Raw genomic sequence first — 21,820 nt, 5'->3', positions numbered from 1 at the left:
GTCGGACAAATGGGTACTGGATATCATACGAGAAGAATATGCGCAGGAGTTTCGCAGGACATATTCATGATGTCTCCATGCCACTCCCAGCACAAGAAGCTGGCAGTGGTATCTATCTTGATAAGACTCCTCAATTTGAGGGCTATAATTCCAGTACCTATGCCCCATCTATTTCATTTTACTCAAGAAGGAGGTTTCCTTTTGACTCATCCTGGACCTCAAGAGTGTCAACCATATGATGGAGCACAGAGTTTCCACATGGAAACTCTGTGCTCCATCATAATGGCCGTACAACTGGGAGAGTTATTAACCTCCCTGGACCTCTCGGAGGCCTGCCTTCATATTCCAATTCGACAAGACCACTAGCGTTTCCTATGCTTTGTGATGCTGGACCACCAATATCAGTGCTGGGTGCTGCCCTTCGGCCTGGCCACCACCCCCAGAACATTTTCCAAAATTATGGTGGTAATGGCAGCGGCACTGAGGAAAGAAGGAACTCTGGTGCACCTATACTTGGACGGCTGGTTGATCCAGGTGAAGTTGATAGAAGAGAGTCTCCAAGTGACCAACAGGGTGATGTCCCTGCTTCAGGAGTTTGGTTGGGACATGAACATGGACAAGAGCAGTCTTAAGCCCTCTCAGTGCTTAGAGTATCTGGGAGTCTGGTTTGAACCAAGCAGCTCAAGGTCTTCCTCCCACCCTCGAGGATAAGGAAGATGATGTGCCAAGTGTGCCGGTTGATGAGCACAATGCACCCTAGGGTGTGGAGCTATCTCCAGGTCTTCAGCCTGATGGCATCAACCCTGGAGATAGTACCATGGGCGAGGGCACATAAGCGTCCACTCCAACGCTCCCTGCTGTCACGTTGGAATCCGCTGTCCCAGGACTATTCAATTTGCCTCCACCTACCCATGAAAGTATGTTCTCAGCTCCAGTGGTGGCTACAAAAAACTCACCTGAGCAAGGGTGTAAGCCTGTCCCCACTGAACTGGCTAGTTCTCATGACGGACGCAAGTCTTCGGGGGTGGGGAGCTCAGGAACTGGCAACCCAGGGGTGTTGGACCAAGGAAGAGGCACACTGGGAAGTCTGATTAACGTGTCTACAGTTCAGCCACAGGCTCCAGGGTCAGGCGGTCTGCGTGAAGTCAGACAACGCAACAACGGTAGCCTACATCAACCACCAGGGAGCAGCCAAGAGTCAGCAAGTATCTCTGGAGATAAATCCTCTTATGGAATGGGCGGAATTGAATCTACGGATGTTCTTGGCCTCCCACATCGCAGGAAAAGACAATGTCAGAGCAGACTTTCTAAGCAGGGAGAGTCTGGATCCAGGAGAATGGGCGATGTTGGCCAGAGCCTTTCAGCTGCTGGTAGATCGCTGGGGCCTCCCATCCATTGACCTGCTGGCCACATCTCACAATACATTTATATTTACATTTATTAAAATGTATGAATTGCCTAACATGTCAAGCCTAAGCAATAAACTTCAAGTACATACATAATGGTAACACAATAGGACAAAACACAATTAAATGCGAAGGTCTCCTGATTCTTCAGTCGCAGAAGAGATCAGCGATCCCTGGGGATTGATGCTCTTGTTCAGACCTGAGATAAGGAAGGACCAACAAAGCAAGGCGGTAGTCGGTCTAGAGTAGCCACGGATGTGGAAGAAACAAAAGCAAGACTGATGCCTTGGAAAGAAGATTTATTCAATAGAAAAGAACCCGCCCGACTCAGGCCGAGTTTCGCCCTTTAGGCTGCATCAGGGACTCTTAAAATGGCGTAATTTTATAGACTGTGTTCTCAGGCACACATATGCAATGTAGTGAATAGCAGCTGTTATGATTGGTTGTGATGTGATAATGAAAATAATTCAAGAGTCAAAAATTTGACCAATGTTCCTAGGCAGATTTTTTAATCCATTGTGTGCTTAAAACGGAAGCTGAACACCACAGTATATTTCACCATAGGCTCTTCTAGTTTATATGAAGCATAAGCACGGTGCACTTCATTTAATAGCAAGAGGCCAGAGGAGGACTTACTGTCTGCCTTCCCTCTATGGCCCCTGCTGGGCAAGGTCGTTGGCAAGATCGAGCCCCACAGGGGATTAGTCCTTCTAGTGGCTCTGGATTGGCCCAGGCATCCTTGGTATGCGGACATGCAGAGACTGCTGGTGGAGACACCCCTGTGCCTCCCACCACACAGGGACCTGCTCCAACAAGACTTGGTTCTTCACGAGGATCCGACTCGGTTTTGTCTTACGGCCTGGCCCTTTAGAGGACTCGTCTGATGAAGCGTGGATATTCGGCGGCAGTAATTTCCACCTTGCTTTGCGTGCGGAAGTTCTCAACACCCTTAGCATATGTGCAGTTCTGGAGAATATTTGAGGCCTGGTGCAAGGAACTTGGGGTTCCCTTGGATGGCCAAAATCCCTCTGGTTCTGAAATTTTTACAGGGCGGCCAGTTGTCCCTTAACTCCTTGAAGGTCCAGGTGGTGGTTCTCTCCTGTTTCAGAGGCAAGGTGAATAGAACCCACCTGTCAGCACATCCGGACATGGCCCATTTTCTAAAAGGGGTAAAACACCTTCAACCACCCCTATGTGGTCGGTTCCCCTGTGGAATCTTAATCTAGTATTGGACTTTTTAGCAGGGCCTTCCTTTCGGCCATTGTGCATCTGTCCTTGCGCCTGTTAACGCTGAAAACGATGTTCCTGGTGGCGATATGCTTGGCTCATTGCATCTCTGAATTACAGGCATTGTCGTGTTGGGAACCTTTCTTCCGGATGACTCCAGGACCATTACAACTTCGCACCGTTCCATCCTTTTTGCCCAAGGTAGTCTCGGAGTTTCACATGAATCAGTCCATTTCCTTACCGTCCCTAGATAGTCACAAGGACATGGAAGACTGCCTCCTCCGCTATTTAAACGTCAGTAGGCTTTTATTGAGGTATCTGGAACTCTGAGAACCGGTGCGCAAGACGGACTGCTTGTTTGTTCTTCACGGTGGAAGGAGGCTTTGCGGGCTACCATAACTCGCTGATCAAGGAGGTGGTCATGGGAGCTTATGAAGTTAGCATGTTGCACATTTAAAACTAATCGGAGAAAGTTCTTTTTTACTCAACGCACAATTAAACTCTGGAATTTGTTGCCAGAGGATGTGGTCAGTGCAGTTAGTGTAGCTATGTTTAAAAAAGGATTGGATAAGTTCTTGGAGGAGAAGTCCATTACCTGCTATTAAGTTCACTTAGAGAATAGCCACTGCCATTAGCAATGGTTACATGGAATAGACTTAGTGTTTGGGTACTTGCCAGGTTCTTGTGGCCTGGCTTTTGGCCTCTGTTGGAAACAGGATACTGGGCTTGATGGACCCTTGGTCTGACCCAGTATGGCATGTTCTTATGTAGAGGCAGGAAAGCCATCATTACCCTTTCAGGTTAAAGTTCATTCCACTAGGGCTCAGGCAGTATCCTGGGTGGAAGCTAAGCTACTGTCTCCCATAGATATCTGCCGAGCGGCGACGTGATCCTTCTTACACACCTTCTCCAGGTTCTATCGCCTGAACGTCCAGACCCGAGAGGATGCAGCCTTTGCAAGGGCGGTGCTAACCGGACCACGGGCAGCCTCCTGCCCCGTTCAGGAGTAGCTTTTCTACATCCCATTGGCCTGAGTCCATCTGTCTACACGCTAGGAAATGGAGAAATTACTTATCTGATGATTTTGTTTTCCTTAGTGTAGTCTGATGGACTCAGCATCCCGCTCATGGCTGCCCAAGAACATTGCCAAGGAATCACCCATGAGGTGAATCTCAATCCCACAGAAGTTAGGGGTAAGCCGTCGCTCAATCCCTACATCAGGGCATCTGTCATCTTGCTGGGATTCTGCATTTGTTTGGTTGAGTACAGTTACGGTTATCTGTTTTTAATCTAGCTGTAATCAAGTTTTTCAGTAGTATGTCCGCAGTGGCTTTTGAAGAGGATACTGAAGGGCTGAGGTCACTGCAGGGCTTTAACTAGGGTGACATCTGCTTTGAAATCTGACTCCGTCTCCATCTGCTAGCAGGGGAGCACAACCCATTGGTCCTGAGTCCATCTGGCTACACTAAGGAAAGCGAAATTATCAGGCAAGTAATTTCTCCATTCCTCAAAACAATACATTCAAGAAATATAAATCAATCAGAATAGTAAAACCATACTAAACAATATACATTTGAAATCAGCTGATAAATAGAATAATAATCAATTAGAAGCTCCTGTACAAATTTTTTAAAATTTCCTAAACATAGATAAAATAATTCAAAACAGCAGATATCAAGTAACAGCCAGTAATTAAAACTAATAAGGATTAAAAAAATCCCCCATTCTCCATACCTGTCACCCTGAGATTGTCATGAACTGGAGGTACACACACACACACACACACACACACACACAAAATATGCTCCCTCTGTCTCTCACACACATACACGCTTGGTGAGAGACAGAGGGAGCTTGAGTGTGTGTAAAAGAGACAGAGACACACGTTTCCTCCATCTCTCTCTCACACATACACGCTTTGTCTGTATCTCTCACACACGATTCCTGTCTTTCTCTCTCACACACACACACAGACTTTACTCTCTCTCACCCCCACCCTGCACACAGGCGCCCTCTCACACATATGCATCTACAAGCACACACACTCACTGTCTCATACACACAGGCATCCTCACACACACACACACACACACACACACTCTCTCTCTCTCACCCCCACCCCCACTCTGCACACAGGCACCCTCTCACACATATGCATCTACAAGCACACACACTCACTGTCTCATACACACAGGCATCCTCACACACACACACACACACACACTCTCTCTCTCTCACCCCCACCCCCACTCTGCACACAGGCACCCTCTCACACATATGCATCTACAAGCACACACACTCACTGTCTCATACACACAGGCATCCTCACACACACACACACACACACACACTCTCTCTCTCTCTCTCACCCCCACCCCCACTCTGCACACAGGCACCCTCTCACACATATGCATCTACAAGCACACACACTCACTGTCTCATACACACAGGCATCCTCACACACACACACACACACACACACGTTTCCTTTGTGTGCTGGCGGCAACGCTAGGCCTGTTGTTTGTCACCATGCTGGCAGTGTTGCTGGCCTCTGTCTCTGCAGCTCCTTGCTTTTGCTGGTGGGGTTTTCCCCACCAGGTCACTGTTCCGTGCCGCCACAGGACATTCCTGCGGGGTGGCAATGGCACCCCTCCCCGTATTGCCACCTGGGACGGACCGCCCCCCTCGCCCCCCCCCCCCCCAGTACGCCTCTGTGGAAACCTTTGAGATATCTGAATGTCTCTACCTTATCTCCCCCATCTCACCTTTCCTCCAGGGCGTACATGTTTAGATCTCTAAGTCTATCCCCATGTGCTTTATAATGAAGACCTCTGACCATGTTAGTAGCCTCCCTGTGGAGCGACTCCATCCTGTTTCTATCCTTATGAAGGTGGGGGTCTCAGTATTCCAGGTGAGGTCTCACCAGGGACCTATACAGGGGCAGCATCACCTCCCTTTTTCTGCTGACCAGTCCTCTCCCTATGCAGCCAGGCAGCTTTCTGGCTTTTGTCAATGCCTTCTCCGTCTATTTGGCCATCTTGAAATCATCAGATTTGATCATCCCAGCTCTTTTGTTTTGTGCGTAGAAGAATTTCACCTCCTATGCTGTACCACTCGCTTGGTAGAAGGGGTGAATGCTGCCTCTTACTGTGTCCAGAGTCAAAATCAATAGCCAGAGATCAGACACCTGCTCTCGTGCTGGAATCTTGTGGGAAGACTGGGAGGATGTGAAAATACAGAGTGGAATATATTACTACACTGAGTCCTGTCCTCGTGTGACCCCTGTGCAGATGAGAGGGAAAGAGCCAGGCATGGATACCATCCTGAGTCCTGTCCCCGTGTGATATTTCTGGGGTAGTGTGGGGTATGGACACCATGCTGAGTGCTGTCCCCGTGTGATATTTCTGGGGTAGTGTGGGGTATGGACACCATGCTGAGTCCTGTCCCCGTGTGATATTTCTGGGAGTGTGTGGGGTATGGACACAATGCTGAGTCCTGTCCCCGTGTGATATTTCTGGGGTAGTGTGCGGTATGGATACAATGCTGAGTGCTGTCCCCATGTGATATTTCTGGGGTAGTGTGGGATATGGATACAATGCTGAGTGCTGTCCCTGTGTGATATTTCTGGGAGTGTGTGGGGTATGGATACCATGCTGAGTGCTGTCCCCGTGTGATATTTCTGGGAGTGGGTGGGGTTTGGACACCATGCTGAGTGCTGTCTCCGTGTGATATTTCTGGGAGTGTGTGGGGCATGGACACCATGCTGAGTGCTGTCCCCATGTGATATTTCTGGGAGTGTGTGGGGCATGGACACCATGCTGAGTGCTGAACCCGTGTGATATTTCTGGGAGTGTGTGGGGCATGGACACCATGCTGAGTGCTGAACCCGTGTGATATTTCTGGGAGTGTGTGGGGCATGGACACCATGCTGAGTGCTGAACCCGTGTGATATTTCTGGGAGTGTGTGGGGCATGGACACCATGCTGAGTGCTGTCTCCGTGTGATATTTCTGGGAGTGTGTGGGGCATGAACACCATGCTGAGTGCTGAACCCGTGTGATATTTCTGGGAGTGTGTGGGGCATGGACACCATGCTGAGTGCTGTCTCCGTGTGATATTTCTGGGAGTGTGTGGGGTATGGAGACCATGCTGAGTGCTGTCTCCGTGTGATATTTCTGGGAGTGTGTGGGGCATGGACACCATGCTGAGTGCTGTCTCCGTGTGATATTTCTGGGAGTGTGTGGGGCATGAACACTATGCTGAGTGCTGTCTCCGTGTGATATTTCTGGGAGTGTGTGGGGTATGGATACCATGCTGAGTGCTGAACCCGTGTGATATTTCTGGGAGTGTGTGGGGCATGGACACCATGCTGAGTGCTGTCTCCGTGTGATATTTCTGGGAGTGTGTGGGGCATGGACACCATGCTGAGTGCTGAACCCGTGTGATATTTCTGGGGTAGTGTGGATTATGGATACCATGCTGAGTCCTGTCTCCGTGTGATATTTCTGGGGTAGTGTGGGGTATGGATACCATGCTGAGTGCTGTCTCCGTGTGATATTTCTGGGGTAGTGTGGGGTATGGATACCATGCTGAGTGCTGTCTCCGTGTGATATTTCTGGGGTAGTGTGGGGTATGGATACCATGCTGAGTCCTGTCTCCGTGTGATATTTCTGGGGTAGTGTGGGGTATGGATACCATGCTGAGTCCTGTCCCCATGTGATATTTCTGGGGTAGTGTGGGGTATGGACACCATGCTGAGTCCTGTCCCCGTGTGATACTTCTGGGAGTGTGTGGGGTATGGACACCATGCTGAGTGCTGAACCCATGTGATATTTCTGGGGTAGTGTGGGGTATGGATACCATGCTGAGTCCTGTCCCCGTGTGATATTTCTGGGGTAGTGTGGGGTATGGACACCATGCTGAGTCCTGTCCCCGTGTGATACTTCTGGGAGTGTGTGGGGTATGGACACCATGCTGAGTGCTGAACCCATGTGATATTTCTGGGGTAGTGTGGGGTATGGATACCATGCTGAGTGCTGTCCCTGTGTGATATTTCTGGGAGTGGGTGGGGTTTGGACACCATGCTGAGTGCTGTCTCCGTGTGATATTTCTGGGAGTGTGTGGGGCATGGACACCATGCTGAGTGCTGTCTCCGTGTGATATTTCTGGGAGTGTGTGGGGCATGGACACCATGCTGAGTGCTGTCCCCGTGTGATATTTCTGGGGTAGTGTGGGGTATGGACACAATGCTGAGTCCTGTCCCCGTGTGATATTTCTGGGGTAGTGTGGGGTATGGATACCATGCTGAGTCCTGTCCCCGTGTGATATTTCTGGGGTAGTGTGGGGTATGGATACTATACTGAGTCCTGTCCCCGTGTGATATTTCTGGGGTAGTGTGGGGTATGGACACAATGCTGAGTCCTGTCCCCGTGTGATATTTCTGGGGTAGTGTGGGGTATGGATACTATACTGAGTCCTGTCCCCGTGTGATATTTCTGGGGTAGTGTGGGGTATGGACACAATGCTGAGTCCTGTCCCCGTGTGATATTTCTGGGGTAGTGTGGGGTATGGACACCATGCTGAGTGCTGTCCCCGTGTGATATTTCTGGGGTAGTGTGGGGTATGGACACAATGCTGAGTCCTGTCCCCGTGTGATATTTCTGGGGTAGTGTGGGGTATGGACACCATGCTGAGTCCTGTCCCCGTGTGATATTTCTGGGGTAGTGTGGGGTATGGATACCATGCTGAGTGCTGTCCCCGTGTGATATTTCTGGGGTAGTGTGTGGGTATGGATACCATGCTGAGTGCTGTCTCCGTGTGATATTTCTGGGGTAGTGTGGGGTATGGATACAATGCTGAGTGCTGTCCCCGTGTGATATTTCTGGGGTAGTGTGGGGTATGGATACCATGCTGACTGCTGTCCCCGTGTGATATTTCTGGGGTAGTGTGGGGTATGGATACCATGCTGAGTCCTGTCCCCGTGTGATGTTTCATACACTTACTTTCTCTTATCCGAGCAGTTTTATAAGTTTGAGCTTTGGGCGGCGATGCCTCTGCGGAGTTATCTGCGTATGTCTCCTTTGGAGATTAGCAGGACTGCGTACGACCTTAGCACAGCAGCAGGGCACATTTATAGCCGTTTGAGAGCAGGTGGGTGTCTATGTGAGTGTCTACATGTAGGGCTGTCAGAAACTGGAGGATCTGTATTCAGGACAGCTCGACGGCACGACCATGAAACCTCTCCCCAGAACGCGCCTACTTTATCCACTTACATTTAACTGGATAAGTGGCCAAATATTTTAAAGTTGGCCTTTAGCCGGATAGCTTGTGGACCTCCGAAAGTACGCATGTAAATGATTTCCCCACTTTCAGGTACAGCTAGAAATCACTTGTGCATGCACCGACCCTGGGGCCCCGTTTAGGTGTCTGGTGGGTGTACATTAGGTGTCTGGTGGGTGTGCATTAGGTGTCTGGTGGGTGTACATTAGGTGTCTGGTGGGTGTGCATTAGGTGTCTGGTGGGTGTGCATTAGGTGTCTGGTGGGTGTACATTAGGTGTCTGGTGGGTGTACATTAGGTGTCTGTGGGTGTGCATTAGGTGTCTGGTGGGTGTACATTAGGTGTCTGGTGGGTGTGCATTAGGTGTCTGGTGGGTGTACATTAGGTGTCTGGTGGGTGTGCATTAGGTGTCTGGTGGGTGTACATTAGGTGTCTGGTGGGTGTGCATTAGGTGTCTGGTGGGTGTACATTAGGTGTCTGGTGGGTGTGCATTAGGTGTCTGGTGGGTGTACATTAGGTGTCTGGTGGGTGTGCATTAGGTGTCTGGTGGGTGTGCATTAGGTGTCTGGTGGGTGTACATTAGGTGTCTGGTGGGTGTGCATTAGGTGTCTGGTGGGTGTACATTAGGTGTCTGGTGGGTGTACATGCTTCTGTGCTAGCGTCACGTTTTAGCAGGGTGCGTTTCTCCTTGCAGGGGGTCTGCACCATGACAGCTGCCTTCCTACACTTCTTCTTCCTCTCCTCCTTCTGCTGGGTGCTCACCGAGGCCTGGCAGTCCTACCTGGCAGTCATTGGCAGGATCCGTGCCCGTCTGCTCCGGAAACGCTTCCTCTGCCTGGGATGGGGTAAGACCCTCGCGGGTGCCTTCTCTTTGTACATCAGGTGGTTTCTGTAGGTGCAGAAAAGTCTGCGCTAGGCGCCTTCCTGAGAGACCTCAAGGAAGGGAGAGGAGCAGGCACAGTACCTGGAGGTTCTTATCTGCCCGCTTCTTCTGTGTCCCTAATCTCAACTGAACTTTGAAGATAACGAGTTGCTAATGAGAGAAAGCACATACAAGGCTAAATCATCAATATTTTATGTCTAACTACATATCTAGCAGTATAAATCTGTACTGGAAAAGCCAAGACAAGTAACCTGGTTCAGAGACAGGTGAAAAGCAGGTGAATGATAGAAAAGATGGATCATAAACAGAAAATAAATGATCTGGCTGTGCATTATTAGCTTGGAAGGGCCAGCGCCAAGGGGCTGGAACCGAAGAAGGTCTGACTCCCACTGCTCCCAAACGTGCTGCATGGAGGTTTATTTCTATTGATATTTAATCCATCTCTTTAGAGCTGCCCAGGGTGGGTTACAAACAGCACACACATTCTACAAAACAAGAATAAAATAAGTTCTTCTCATAGCAGGAATAAAAAAGATAATGCAAAGGAAGCAACACTTTGATTTTAACTGGGGCTTGCAGCATATGAAACTGAAGTAAACTAAAGTAAGAGGAGATTTCCCCACTTGTTTAGCAGGAAGGGGTTCATAGTCAGTAAGGTGGATATCTCTGAGATTTGGCTAAGTTAGCCGGATACCTCACCCCCTCCCCTCAGCACCCCTTTTTTATCCAGCTAAATTATAGCTAGAGAAGTGGCTGAATCTGCCAAATTTGCCATTTAGATGTGCATTCGTTACATTCGTTTCGGTGGTATGCGCATACCTAATAGACTTTATAGTACATGGGTAAAAACAGTATGTGCCTGACTCATTATTAAAATTACACGCATGCTATCTGTTTTTACCCATGTGCTGTAAGGTCCTCGAGGTCTGTGCGAACCACCGAAACAGACAAAATGAATGCTCATCCCCAATAACTTGTGAGTTACCCATCTAAATGGCTTTTGAATATTGACTTCAATGTTTTTGATGCCTGTCTAAACAGCCTCAGATCATCTAGAAGGAGCACAACTTGCAGTAATTTATTCCACCACGTTGGAATAGCAGGTGAAAGTGCCCTAATTTTCTGTTTGTGTGAGATCAGATGTCAGTGCTTCCTCCTTCAGGACATCACAACACAGCCAAAGTGGACGCATTTTCCCAGGTAGAAATCTTGAGTTGGTTTTCCATGCTGAGACTTTGCCTCACACTGAAGGTCCCCCGAGTCCCCTCCTCTCACACGCACCGCAGGGGATAATAATCATGACTTTGGCTTTTCTTTCATCCCATGCCCCCTCCATCTTCCCTGGTGTTTACTCCTAAAGCAAAGGAACAGGAGATGAGTGCAAGTGCCCAGAGACCGACAATCCAGGCTCCTAGCACTGTACTCGTAAAACTAACAGGCACGTTCCCCTTTCTGCTTGCCCAGCAGATCAGAAAGCAAAGAGAAAGAAGGATACAAAGCTGCTTCCTCCTGTTCCTCCATGAACATAATAACATGAGGTTTGTATTACTGCCTCAGTACCCTGCTTATGCATTTTATGTTTCTACCTCTCTCTCCTTCTGCACTAGGTTTGCCGGCATTAGTTGTTGCTGTGTCTGTTGGTTTTACCCGAACCAAAGGATATGGGACCAGTCACTAGTAAGTTCCTTTTCTGACGGATATTTTAGGGATGAGACCATCAGATGCCAGGGGCCTGTCATGTAGAAGGGTCAGGTAGGAAGACTTTTGCAGGTCCCTGATGGAGGTTAGAGATGAGCTGACCCTTGATGAATACTATTGACAGCACTGAGAAGCTGACCCTCAATGGTCAGTCCCTGGTGGGAGCAGAGTGACCAGATTGCAGAAGGGTTGAGATGCTATGGCTACGCATTCCCTGTCTGAGGTACAGAGGAAGGTGACCAAAATCATAAAGGGGATGGAATGGCTAAAGAGGTTAGGGCTGTTCAGCTTGGAGGTGAGACGGTTGAGGGGAGATATCATACAGGCCTATAAAAACATGAGTGGTATAGATCGGGTAACAGCGAATTGATTATTTATGCTTTCTAAAAATACAAAGACTAGGGGACACTCCATGAAGTATGTGAGTAGCACATTTAAAACAAATCATAAAAATGTGTTTTTATTCAATGCACAATTAAGCTCTGGAGTCAATTGCCAGAGGATGTGGTTAAGGCAGTTAGTGTAGCTGGGTTTAAAAAAGGTCTGGACTAATTCTTGGAAGAGAAGTCCATAAACTGCTATTGATCAGACAGACATGGGAAAAGCCATTATTTATCCCTGGGTGATAGTAGCAAGGGATGTAATTACCGTTTGGGCCCCTGCCAGGTACTTGTGACCTGGATGGCCACGGTTGGAGTCAGGATGCTGGAATTGATGGACTCTTGGTCTGACCCAGTCTGGCCCTGTAGTGCCTCACAATACAAAAGAATTGTCTCTGCTATAAAGCTGGTGGGTAGAGTTCTGCCGGCTGCCATGGGATCCTGCCTGGAGCAGGTAGGGAGGGGAGTGCCCAGGAGACGAGCTTTGCAGAGAACGGGTATCTGACTGCTGGGTACGTTCTGACCACTTCTTTCCCTGTGCCCCTGTTCTGCCTTCCTGCTGCAGCTGCTGGCTGTCCCTGGAGGGAGGGCTACTTTACGCCTTTGTAGGACCTGCTGCTGTCATTGTACTGGTAGGTATGGGCCAGGAGCTGAAGACGTCTGTCACTTGAGTATCTGTTTATTGTATTTTACATTGATTGTTTGGGGGAGATGTTTTGCATCACTTTGAGTGATTCATACAGGAAGTGATGAAGACTTGGAAATAAATAAATCTTGCTAAGAGGTGCTGAGGTTTGTAAGGAGAGATTAGTGCCCTGTGGTTTCTCGCTCTGTCTACCCCTGCCAGCAGCCTCTTCCAACCCTTCCTTTTTTTCCCTATGACTCTCGTTCCCTCTCCCAACCTCTTTTACTTCCTCCCTCCCAATTCTCGCATTCCTTCGGGTATTCCTTTTCTCCTCCTTCCCTTACAGGCTAAGCATTGGAGAGGTTACAGGAGACATTCACCAGTCTTCTCATAACTTTGCAATGGGAGAGAGCAGAGCAGGGATGGATGGATGGATGGGGAGCTGCCGGGAGAGAGCAGAGCAGGGATGGATGGATGGAAGGGGAGCTGCCGGGAGAGAGCAGAGCAGGGATGCATGGATGGATGGGGAGCTGCAGGGAGAGAGCAGGGCAGGGATGGATGGATGGATGGGGAGCTGCAGGGAGAGAGCAGGGATGGATGGATGGATGGGGAGCTGCAGGGAGAGAGCAGAGCAGGGATGGATGGATGTGGAGCTGCAGGGAGAGAGCAGAGCAGGGATGGATGGATGGGGAGCTGCAGAGAGAGAGCAGAGCAGGGATGGATGGATGGATGGGGAGCTGCAGGGAGAGAGCAGGGCAGGGATGGATGGATGGATGGGGAGCTGCTGGGAGTGAGCAGGGCAGGGATGGATGGATGGGGAGCTGCAGGGAGAGAGCAGAGCAGGGATGGATGGATGGATGGGGAGCTGCAGGGAGAGAGCAGAGCAGGGATGGATGGATAGATGGGGAGCTGCAGGGAGAGAGCAGGGATGGATGGATGGATGGATGGGGAGCTGCAGGGAGAGAGCAGAGCAGGGATGGATGGATGGATGGGGAGCTGCTGGGAGTGAGCAGGGCAGGGATGGATGGATGGGGAGCTGCTGGGAGTGAGCAGGGCAGGGATGGATGGATGGGGAGCTGCAGGGAGAGAGCAGAGCAGGGATGGATGGGGAGCTGCAGGGGGAGAGCAGAGCAGGGATGGATGGATGGGGAGCTGCAGGGAGTGAGCAGGGCAGGGATGGATGGATGGGGAGCTGCAGGGAGAGAGCAGAGCAGGGATGGATGGATGGATGGGGAGCTGCTGGGAGTGAGCAGGGCAGGGATGGATGGATGGGGAGCTGCAGGGAGAGAGCAGAGCAGGGATGGATGGATGGATGGGGAGCTGCAGGGAGAGAGCAGAGCAGGGATGGATGGATGGATGGGGAGCTGCAGGGAGAGAGCAGAGCAGGGATGGATGGATGGATGGGGAGCTGCAGGGAGAGAGCAGAGCAGGGATGGATGGATGGATGGGGAGCTGCAGGGGGAGAGCAGAGCAGGGATGGATGGATGGATGGATGGATGGGGAGCTGCTGGGAGAGAGCAGAGCAGGGATGGATGGATGGATGGGGGGTTGCTGGAAGAGAGCAGAGCAGGGATGGATGGATGGATGGGGAGCTGCAGGGAGAGAGCAGAGCAGGACTGGATGGATGGATGGGGAGCTGCAGAGAGAGAGCAGAGCAGGACTGGATGGATGGATGGGGAGCTGCAGAGAGAGAGCAGAGCAGGGATGGATGGATGGGGAGCTGCTGGGAGAGAGCAGAGCAGGGATGGATGGATGGATGGGGGGTTGCTGGGAGAGAGCAGAGCAGGGATGGATGGGGAGCTGCAGGGAGAGAGCAGAGCAGGACTGGATGGATGGATGGGGAGCTGCAGAGAGAGAGCAGAGCAGGGATGGATGGTTGGATGGGGAGCTGCAGAGAGAGAGCAGAGCAGGGATGGATGGATGGATGGGGAGCTGCAGAGAGAGAGCAGAGCAGGGATGGATGGATGGATGGGGAGCTGCAGGGAGAGAGCAGGGCAGGGATGGATGGATGGATGGGGAGCTGCAGGGAGAGAGCAGAGCAGGGATGGATGGATGGGGAGCTGCAGGGAGAGAGCAGAGCAGGGATGGATGGATGGATGGGGAGCTGCAGGGAGAGAGCAGAGCAGGGATGGATGGATGGATAGGGAGCTGCAGGGAGAGAGCAGAGCAGGGATGGATGGATGGGGAGCTGCAGGGAGAGAGCGAGCAGGGCAGGGATGGATGGATGGGGAGCTGCAGGGAGAGAGCAGGGCAGGGATGGATGGATGGGGAGCTGCAGAGAGAGAGCAGAGCAGGGATGGATGGATGGATGGGGAGCTGCAGGGAGAGAGCAGAGCAGGGATGGATGGATGGATAGGGAGCTGCAGAGAGAGAGCAGAGCAGGGATGGATGGATGGATGGGGAGCTGCAGGGAGAGAGCAGAGCAGGGATGGATGGATGGGGAGCTGCAGGGAGAGAGCAGAGCAGGGATGGATGGATGGATGGGGAGCTGCAGGGAGAGAGCAGGGATGGATGGATGGATAGGGAGCTGCAGAGAGAGAGCAGAGCAGGGATGGATGGATGGATGGGGAGCTGCAGGGAGAGAGCAGGGCAGGGATGGATGGATGGATGGGGAGCTGCATGGAGAGAGCAGAGCAGGGATGGATGGATGGGGAGCTGCAGGGAGAGAGCAGAGCAGGGATGGATGGATGGATGGGGAGCTGCAGAGAGAGAGCAGAGCAGGGATGGATGGATGGATGGGGAGCTGCAGGGAGAGAGCAGGGCAGGGATGGATGGATGGATGGGGAGCTGCAGGGAGAGAGCAGAGCAGGGATGGATGGATGGGGAGCTGCAGGGAGAGAGCAGAGCAGGGATGGATGGATGGATGGGGAGCTGCAGGGAGAGAGCAGAGCAGGGATGGATGGATGGATAGGGAGCTGCAGGGAGAGAGCAGAGCAGGGATGGATGGATGGATGGGGAGCTGCAGGGAGAGAGCAGAGCAGGGATGGATGAATGGATGGGGAGCTGCAGGGAGAGAGCAGAGCAGGGATGGATGGATGGATGGGGAGCTGCAGGGAGAGAGCAGAGCAGGGATGGATGGATGGGGAGCTGCAGGGAGAGAGCAGAGCAGGGATGGATGGATGGATGGGGAGCTGCAGGGAGAGAGCAGAGCAGGATGGATGGATGGATAGGGAGCTGCAGGGAGAGAGCAGAGCAGGGATGGATGGATGGGAAGTTGTGGGAGTGAGGATTTTGTATTGAGAGAAGTTAGAAAACTCTCTCCTGGTGGATCTTTGGTTGCCACTCACCGTTCTCTCCTTCTGTATTTCAGGTGAATATGTTGATTGGGATCATCGTGTTCAATAAATTAATGTCTCGAGATGGAATATCTGATAAGTCCAAAAAGCAGCGAGCTGGGTAACTATGTGTCCTTTCCCTGGGGGGTTGGCAGGTTGGTCCTGGGTTCTGGGTTCTGGTGCTGTGGGCTTTGCCTGACCTGTGGGATATCTCCTTGCAGTGCAGACATTACCCTGTGTAAGTGACAGGAAGCGCTGAGCTCTGGAAGATTGCTCAGGAAACCTCTCGCAGCACGGGGAAGAGATGTGTCTCTCATGGAGGCAGCTTGCCGGGCCTTGCCTGTGATTTGCACTTTCTGTGTTATCCCCCCAGCAGTAATGGGGTGCAGGCGTTGTTTACTGACTGCAGTGTAGCGCTGTCCTCCACGCCTGCACCCAGTCCCCTTCTCTTCCCTTGGTTTCTTCCCTGCTGCTCTGTTTCTGGTTTTGCCTTTTATCCTTTTCTTTTTTTCTTGTTGTGTTTATGCGACTCTGCACCATGATGTCTCCTGCTCAAATGTTCCAGTTGTGAAGTTGTGTGCATTGCGTTCTGCTTGGCTGCTATCACACCAGTGCCACGCTAGCTTCACCCACGCTTCTGCCCCTTAGCTGTATATAGATACATTAGCCAAACGTGCTCAGCATTGCTTGGGGTGCCTGGTCTAGGACCCCCTCTGAGTCTGTGAGACATGGCTTTACAGATAGATCATACTGACCTTACACAGTGCCCCTTTCAGTGTTCAGGTAAGCACCCGATGGACACAAGCAGACACGATAGTGTGACTGACTGACTGACTGACTGACACAAGCCTTTCTTACATCCATATCTATAGATATAGTTAGGGAAGAAAAGCACTAATGTATTGAGTACATTGGCAGAATTACAAAATGAAAACATTACTTTATTAACACATTCCAATCAATAAAGTAAGTGAGATATATAAAACTGTACAACTCTGAAACAAAATGAGTTTTGCATCAGTGCGATACAGTTTCTGGCATAGTAACTATAGCATTCAACAAATGGTGTATTGAAGTCAAATGTAACTACGATGTGTTACAGTACAAAAGTTCATCAATGAATCAGACAAATAATCTGTCTCTGCCTTCTGTTACAAGTAACTGATAAATAACAAAGTTTTTGGCTGATGAACAGTTGATACAGCAAAAGTTTTACTGCCACTCACCTTCTAAATGGACCTGGTAAATTCATAAAATGGTTATGTGCATCATCACGTATGAATTATGCATCTTTATATATGGATACAATATATTTATTATCATTCACAATGTAACTTGTAGATGTCCTGTCCATCAGCTCACCGGTGCCTCTGGAGCAGGGCGTCCTGAATCCAACCAACGTGTGCACATTAACGTATATGCAAATCCAGGTTATGAATAGTTATGGTGGACATCCTGAAGATTTGGTATTACAGATTGATCTCTGGCTGCCTGCTAGACTCAGATTCTGGGGCTCTTCCATTCCTGCATAACCCAATTACACCCCATAATTATATATATCATGAGCATATGGCCCATTCAGTCTGCCCAGCCACATCTCCTCTCACTCAGAGATCCCATGTGATTGTCCCAGGTGGTTTTTTTTAATTCAGATATTGACTTCACCACCTCTACTGGTAGGGGAGGTTGTTCTACATATCCACCACCTTCCTTAGATTACTCTTGAGTCTACCTCCTTTCACCCTCATCCCATGACCCCTTGTTCTAGAGCCTCCTTTTCATTGAAAAAGTCTCCCCTCCTGTGCATGGAAACCTCTGAGATATCTGAATGTCTCTATCCTATCTCCCCATCTCACCTTCCTCTGTTTACATCTCTAAGTCTATCCCCATATACTTTATAATGAAGACCACTGGCCATGTTAGTAGCCTCCCTCTGGAGCGACTCCATCCTGTTTCTATCCTTTTGAAGGTGGGGTCTCAGTATTCCAGGTGAGGTCTCACCCGGGTCCTATACAGGGGCAGCATCACCTCCCTTTTTTCTGCTGACCCAGTCCTCTCCCTATGCAATCAAGCAGCCTTCTGGCTTTGCAGATTCCTGATCTGTTTGGCCACGTTTAAGATCATTCCCAAGGTATTGCCTCTTTCCATTACTTCAAGGTCACCCTGAAGGTTGTGACGGGAGGCTGCTGCCGCATGCACAGTGCCACGTGCATTTGAAGCCATTTCTTCCAGAGTTGTAGTTTTAGCTGTTTGAGTTCGGAGCTTCTCTGATGTTGCATCATTCCCACGTTTCCTATGGCACTTCTCCCTTTCCAGTTCCTTCTCATGCAATGTTTCTCTTTCTCATCTTTCCTGCTTGCACAAATCCTTGCTGTTGTTATGCTCTCATCTATCACTTATTAATGAGCCTGAAAAGCAGAGCCAATAACTGCTTTCATTGCATTGAGGACCTGCACTATCCAGGTGTGCTCCATCCTCTCTCCTGACCACAGCAAGGTCCTGCACTATCCAGGTGTGCTCCATCCTCTCTCCTGACCACAGCAAGGTCCTGCACTATCCAGGTGTGCTCCATCCTCTCTCCTGACCACAGCAAGGTCCTGCACTATCCAGGTGTGCTCCATCCTCTCTCCTGACCACAGCAAGGTCCTGCACTATCCAGGTGTGCTCCATCCTCTCTCCTGACCACAGCAAGGTCCTGCACTATCCAGGTGTGCTCCATCCTCTCTCCTGACCACAGCAAGGTCCTGTACTGTCCAAGTGTGCTTCATCCTCTCTCTCTTCTGAATGCAGTGAGGTCCTGCACTGTCCAGATGTGCTCCATCCTCTCTCTCTTCTGAATGCAGTAAGGTCCTGCACTGTCCAGATGTGCTCCATGCTCTCTCTCTTCTGAGTGCAGTGAGGTGCTGCACTGTCCAGGTGTGCTCCATCCCCTCTCTTTTCTGACCGCAGTGAGGTCCTGCACTGTCCAGGTGTGCTCCATCTTCTCTCCTGACTGCAGTGAGGACCTGCACTGTCCTTATGTGCTCCATCCTCTCTTTTTTCTGAATGCAGTGATGTCCTGCACTGTCCAGGTGTGTTCTGTCCTCTCTCTCTCTCCAGACCACAGTGAGGACCTGCACTGAGGACCTGCACTGTCCTTGTGTGCTCCATCTTCTCTCTCTTCTGAACCCAGTGATGTTCTGCCCTGTCCAGGTGTGTTCTGTCCTCTCTCTCTCTCTCCTGACCGCAGTGAGGACCTGCACTGTCCTTGTGTGCTCCATCCTCTCTCTCTTCTGACCGCAGTGATGTCCTGCACTGTCCAGGTGTGTTCTGTCCTCTCTCTCTCTGTTCTGATAACAGCGAGGTCCTGCACTGTCCCGATGTTCTCCATTCTCTCTTCTGACCGCAGTGAGGTCATGCACTGTCCAGGTGTGCTCCATCCTCTCTCTCTCTCTCCTGACCGCAGCAAGGTACTGCACTGTCCAGGTGTGCTCCATCTTCTCTCTTCTGACCGCAGTGAGGTCCTGCACTGTCCAGTCATGCTCCATCCTCTGACTGCAGCATGGACATACTCTGACCTCTTATTGCTTATACTCAGGTTATTTTTCTCAGTCTTGTGACCTAAAATTATTCTTATTGTATTGTAAATTACTGAGCTATTGTGATCTCTCCTAAATGATTGTTTTGCACCGGTGGGCTAAATAAACCTCCTGAGCCATTGTATAGTTGCTGAGCAGATTCTGTAGTGTGGGGAGTGAATGACGCTTCGCTCACTCCCTCTGGAGCCCCTGCATGCTGCACTGGGTACACTGCCCCCTCTCTTCCTCTGGAGCTCCGATCTACTGACTTTTCTCTTTCTCTCTCCAGCTCCTCTCTCTGGAGTTCCTGCGTGGTTCTCCCACTACTGGCTCTTACTTGGATGTCTGCCGTCCTCGCCATGACAGACAGACGCTCCATCCTATTCCAGGTCCTCTTTGCTATATTTAACTCTGTGCAGGGTGTTGTGATCCTCACTGTTCACGGCTTCTTACGGAGAGAGGTGAGAGGATTTCTGGGCTCCCACACATTTTGCACTCTCTCCTTCCCTTCCCAACTTTCCAATAGCCTCCCCATGTCTGATAAATTTGCATGGAGGGCCACAGTGCAGCATGATGGTGGTGGGAGTGGACACAGCCATTAACACATAGGTAACTGCAGTGTCTCCTGGTGATGGGGTCTAGGTGCAGGAGGTAGTGCGATGTCAGACTGGGATGTGCAAGAACGAAGAGAGTGAAAACTCCCCCGATTCCTGTAAGAACGGACAGGTACAGCTCATGGTGAGTGAAGAATACGTTAAAGGCATGTGCTGCCTGCCTTGCCATTGTGAAAAGGTGTGTGTGTATATATGTATGTGAGAGGGAGGGAGCACATTGTGTGTGGGTGTGGGTGTGTGTGTGTATGAGAGAGAGGGAGCACGTGTGTGTGTGTGTGTGTGTGTGTGTATGAGAGAGAGGGAGCACAGTGTGTGTGTGTGTGAGAGAGAGAGGGAGCACACTGTGTGTGTGTGTGTGAGAGGGAAGGAGCACAGTGTGTGTGTATGAGAGAGAGGGAGCACAGTGTGTGTGTGTGTGTATGAGAGAGAGGGAGCACATTGTGTGTGTGTGTGCGTGCTCCCAGTCTACAGCAATCTTAGCATCACAGATATGGAGAGTGTGAGATTCTCACAATCCTTATTAGTTTTAATTACTGGGGGTTATTTAATGTGTCTGCTGTTGTGAAATGTTTTATCGATGTTTAGGTAATTTTACAATTATATATTTGGGGGGGGGGGGGGGGGGTGAATCGGCCACAGGTGCGACATTCGCCAGGGACGCCTCTGCCACTTGTGTACCTGATTTGTCCCACTGTTTACAGAGAACCAAGCTTGCTTTGTTTGTTTCTCCCGCTCTTCTCTCCTCCTCTTTTGATCAAGGTTTCCTCATTTTCTTTGCTCTCTTCCATTCTTTCTTGTGGTTTTCTAGTCAGATTTTGAGAAGGATGTGGATCTGGCCTGCCAGACTGGGGAAAAGTCCTCGTGGTACACGGCACATGGTGAAACAGGTTTGTGCTGCAAGGCCTGGGTCCAGAGACCAAAAATAAGGAACAAAATTAGTTCTTAGCTCACCAGAAGATATTATGCAAACTAAGAGCAGGCATTGGTTCAGACCTTGAGGGTGATAAGTTCAAAAATCATAGACTGGAAAGGTGAGGGTGTAGTACTGGGGAGGGCTCAGCTCGGGGGCAGTGAGTGTGGGACTCGTGATTCTGTGGTACTGGGGAGGGCTCAGCTCGGGGGCAGTGAGTGTGGGACTCGTGATTCTGTGGTACTGGGGTGGGCTCAGCTCGGGGGCAGTGAGTGTGGGATTCATGAGGGTGTAGTACTGGGGAGGGCTCAGCTCAGGGGCAGTGAGTGTGGGACTCGTGATTCTGTGGTACTGGGGTGGACTCAGCTCGGGGGCAGTGAGTGTGGGACTCATGAGGGTGTAGTACTGGGGAGGGCTCGGCTCGGGGTCAGTGAGTGTGGGATTCATGAGGGTGAGGTACTGGGGAGGGCTCAGCTCGGGGGCAGTGAGCGTGGGACTCGTGATTCTGTGGTACTGGGGAGGGCTCAGCTCGGGGGCAGTGAGTGTGGGACTCGTGATTCTGTGGTACTGGGGAAGGCTCAGCTCGGGGGCAGTGAGTGTGGGACTCGTGATTCTGTGGTACTGGGGAGGGCTCAGCTCGGGGGCAGTGAGTGTGGGACTCGTGATTCTGTGGTACTGGGGAGGGCTCAGCTCGGGGGCAGTGAGTGTGGGACTCGTGATTCTGTGGTACTGGGGAGGGCTCAGCTCGGGGGCAGTGAGTGTGGGACTCGTGATTCTGTGGTACTGGGGAAGGCTCAGCTCGGGGGCAGTGAGTGTGGGACTCGTGATTCTGTGGTACTGGGGAGGGCTCAGCTCGGGGGCAGTGAGTGTGGGACTCGTGATTCTGTGGTACTGGGGAAGGCTCAGCTCGGGGGCAGTGAGTGTGGGACTCGTGATTCTGTGGTACTGGGGAGGGCTCAGCTCGGGGG

The 21,820-nt window shown here is 50.8% G+C and overlaps 1 protein-coding gene across 9 annotated transcripts in view; it reads left to right on the top strand.

Moving 5' to 3' along the window:
* ADGRB2 (adhesion G protein-coupled receptor B2) overlaps positions 1-21,820 on the top strand; it is a 158,990-nt gene that overhangs the window by 123,576 nt on the left and 13,594 nt on the right. For 8 of the 9 annotated variants that reach the window (XM_029619058.1, XM_029619055.1, XM_029619054.1 and 5 more), the window contains 7 exons: positions 9,605-9,755; positions 11,401-11,470; positions 12,437-12,503; positions 15,807-15,892; positions 19,618-19,789; positions 19,971-20,066; positions 20,751-20,829. In XM_029619058.1, the coding sequence (XP_029474918.1) occupies positions 9,605-9,755; positions 11,401-11,470; positions 12,437-12,503; positions 15,807-15,892; positions 19,618-19,789; positions 19,971-20,066; positions 20,751-20,829 (721 nt within the window). The remainder of the gene's footprint in view (positions 1-9,604; positions 9,756-11,400; positions 11,471-12,436; positions 12,504-15,806; positions 15,893-19,617; positions 19,790-19,970; positions 20,067-20,750; positions 20,830-21,820) is intronic. The other variant, XM_029619053.1, reaches the window with a different exon arrangement.

The sequence above is a fragment of the Rhinatrema bivittatum genome, chromosome 11, assembly GCF_901001135.1.
Source record: "Rhinatrema bivittatum chromosome 11, aRhiBiv1.1, whole genome shotgun sequence".
In the NCBI taxonomy this organism is placed as follows: Eukaryota; Metazoa; Chordata; class Amphibia; order Gymnophiona; family Rhinatrematidae; genus Rhinatrema; species Rhinatrema bivittatum.
Note: the sequence above shows the minus strand (reverse complement) of the source record. Positions and strands in the feature narration are given on the sequence as shown.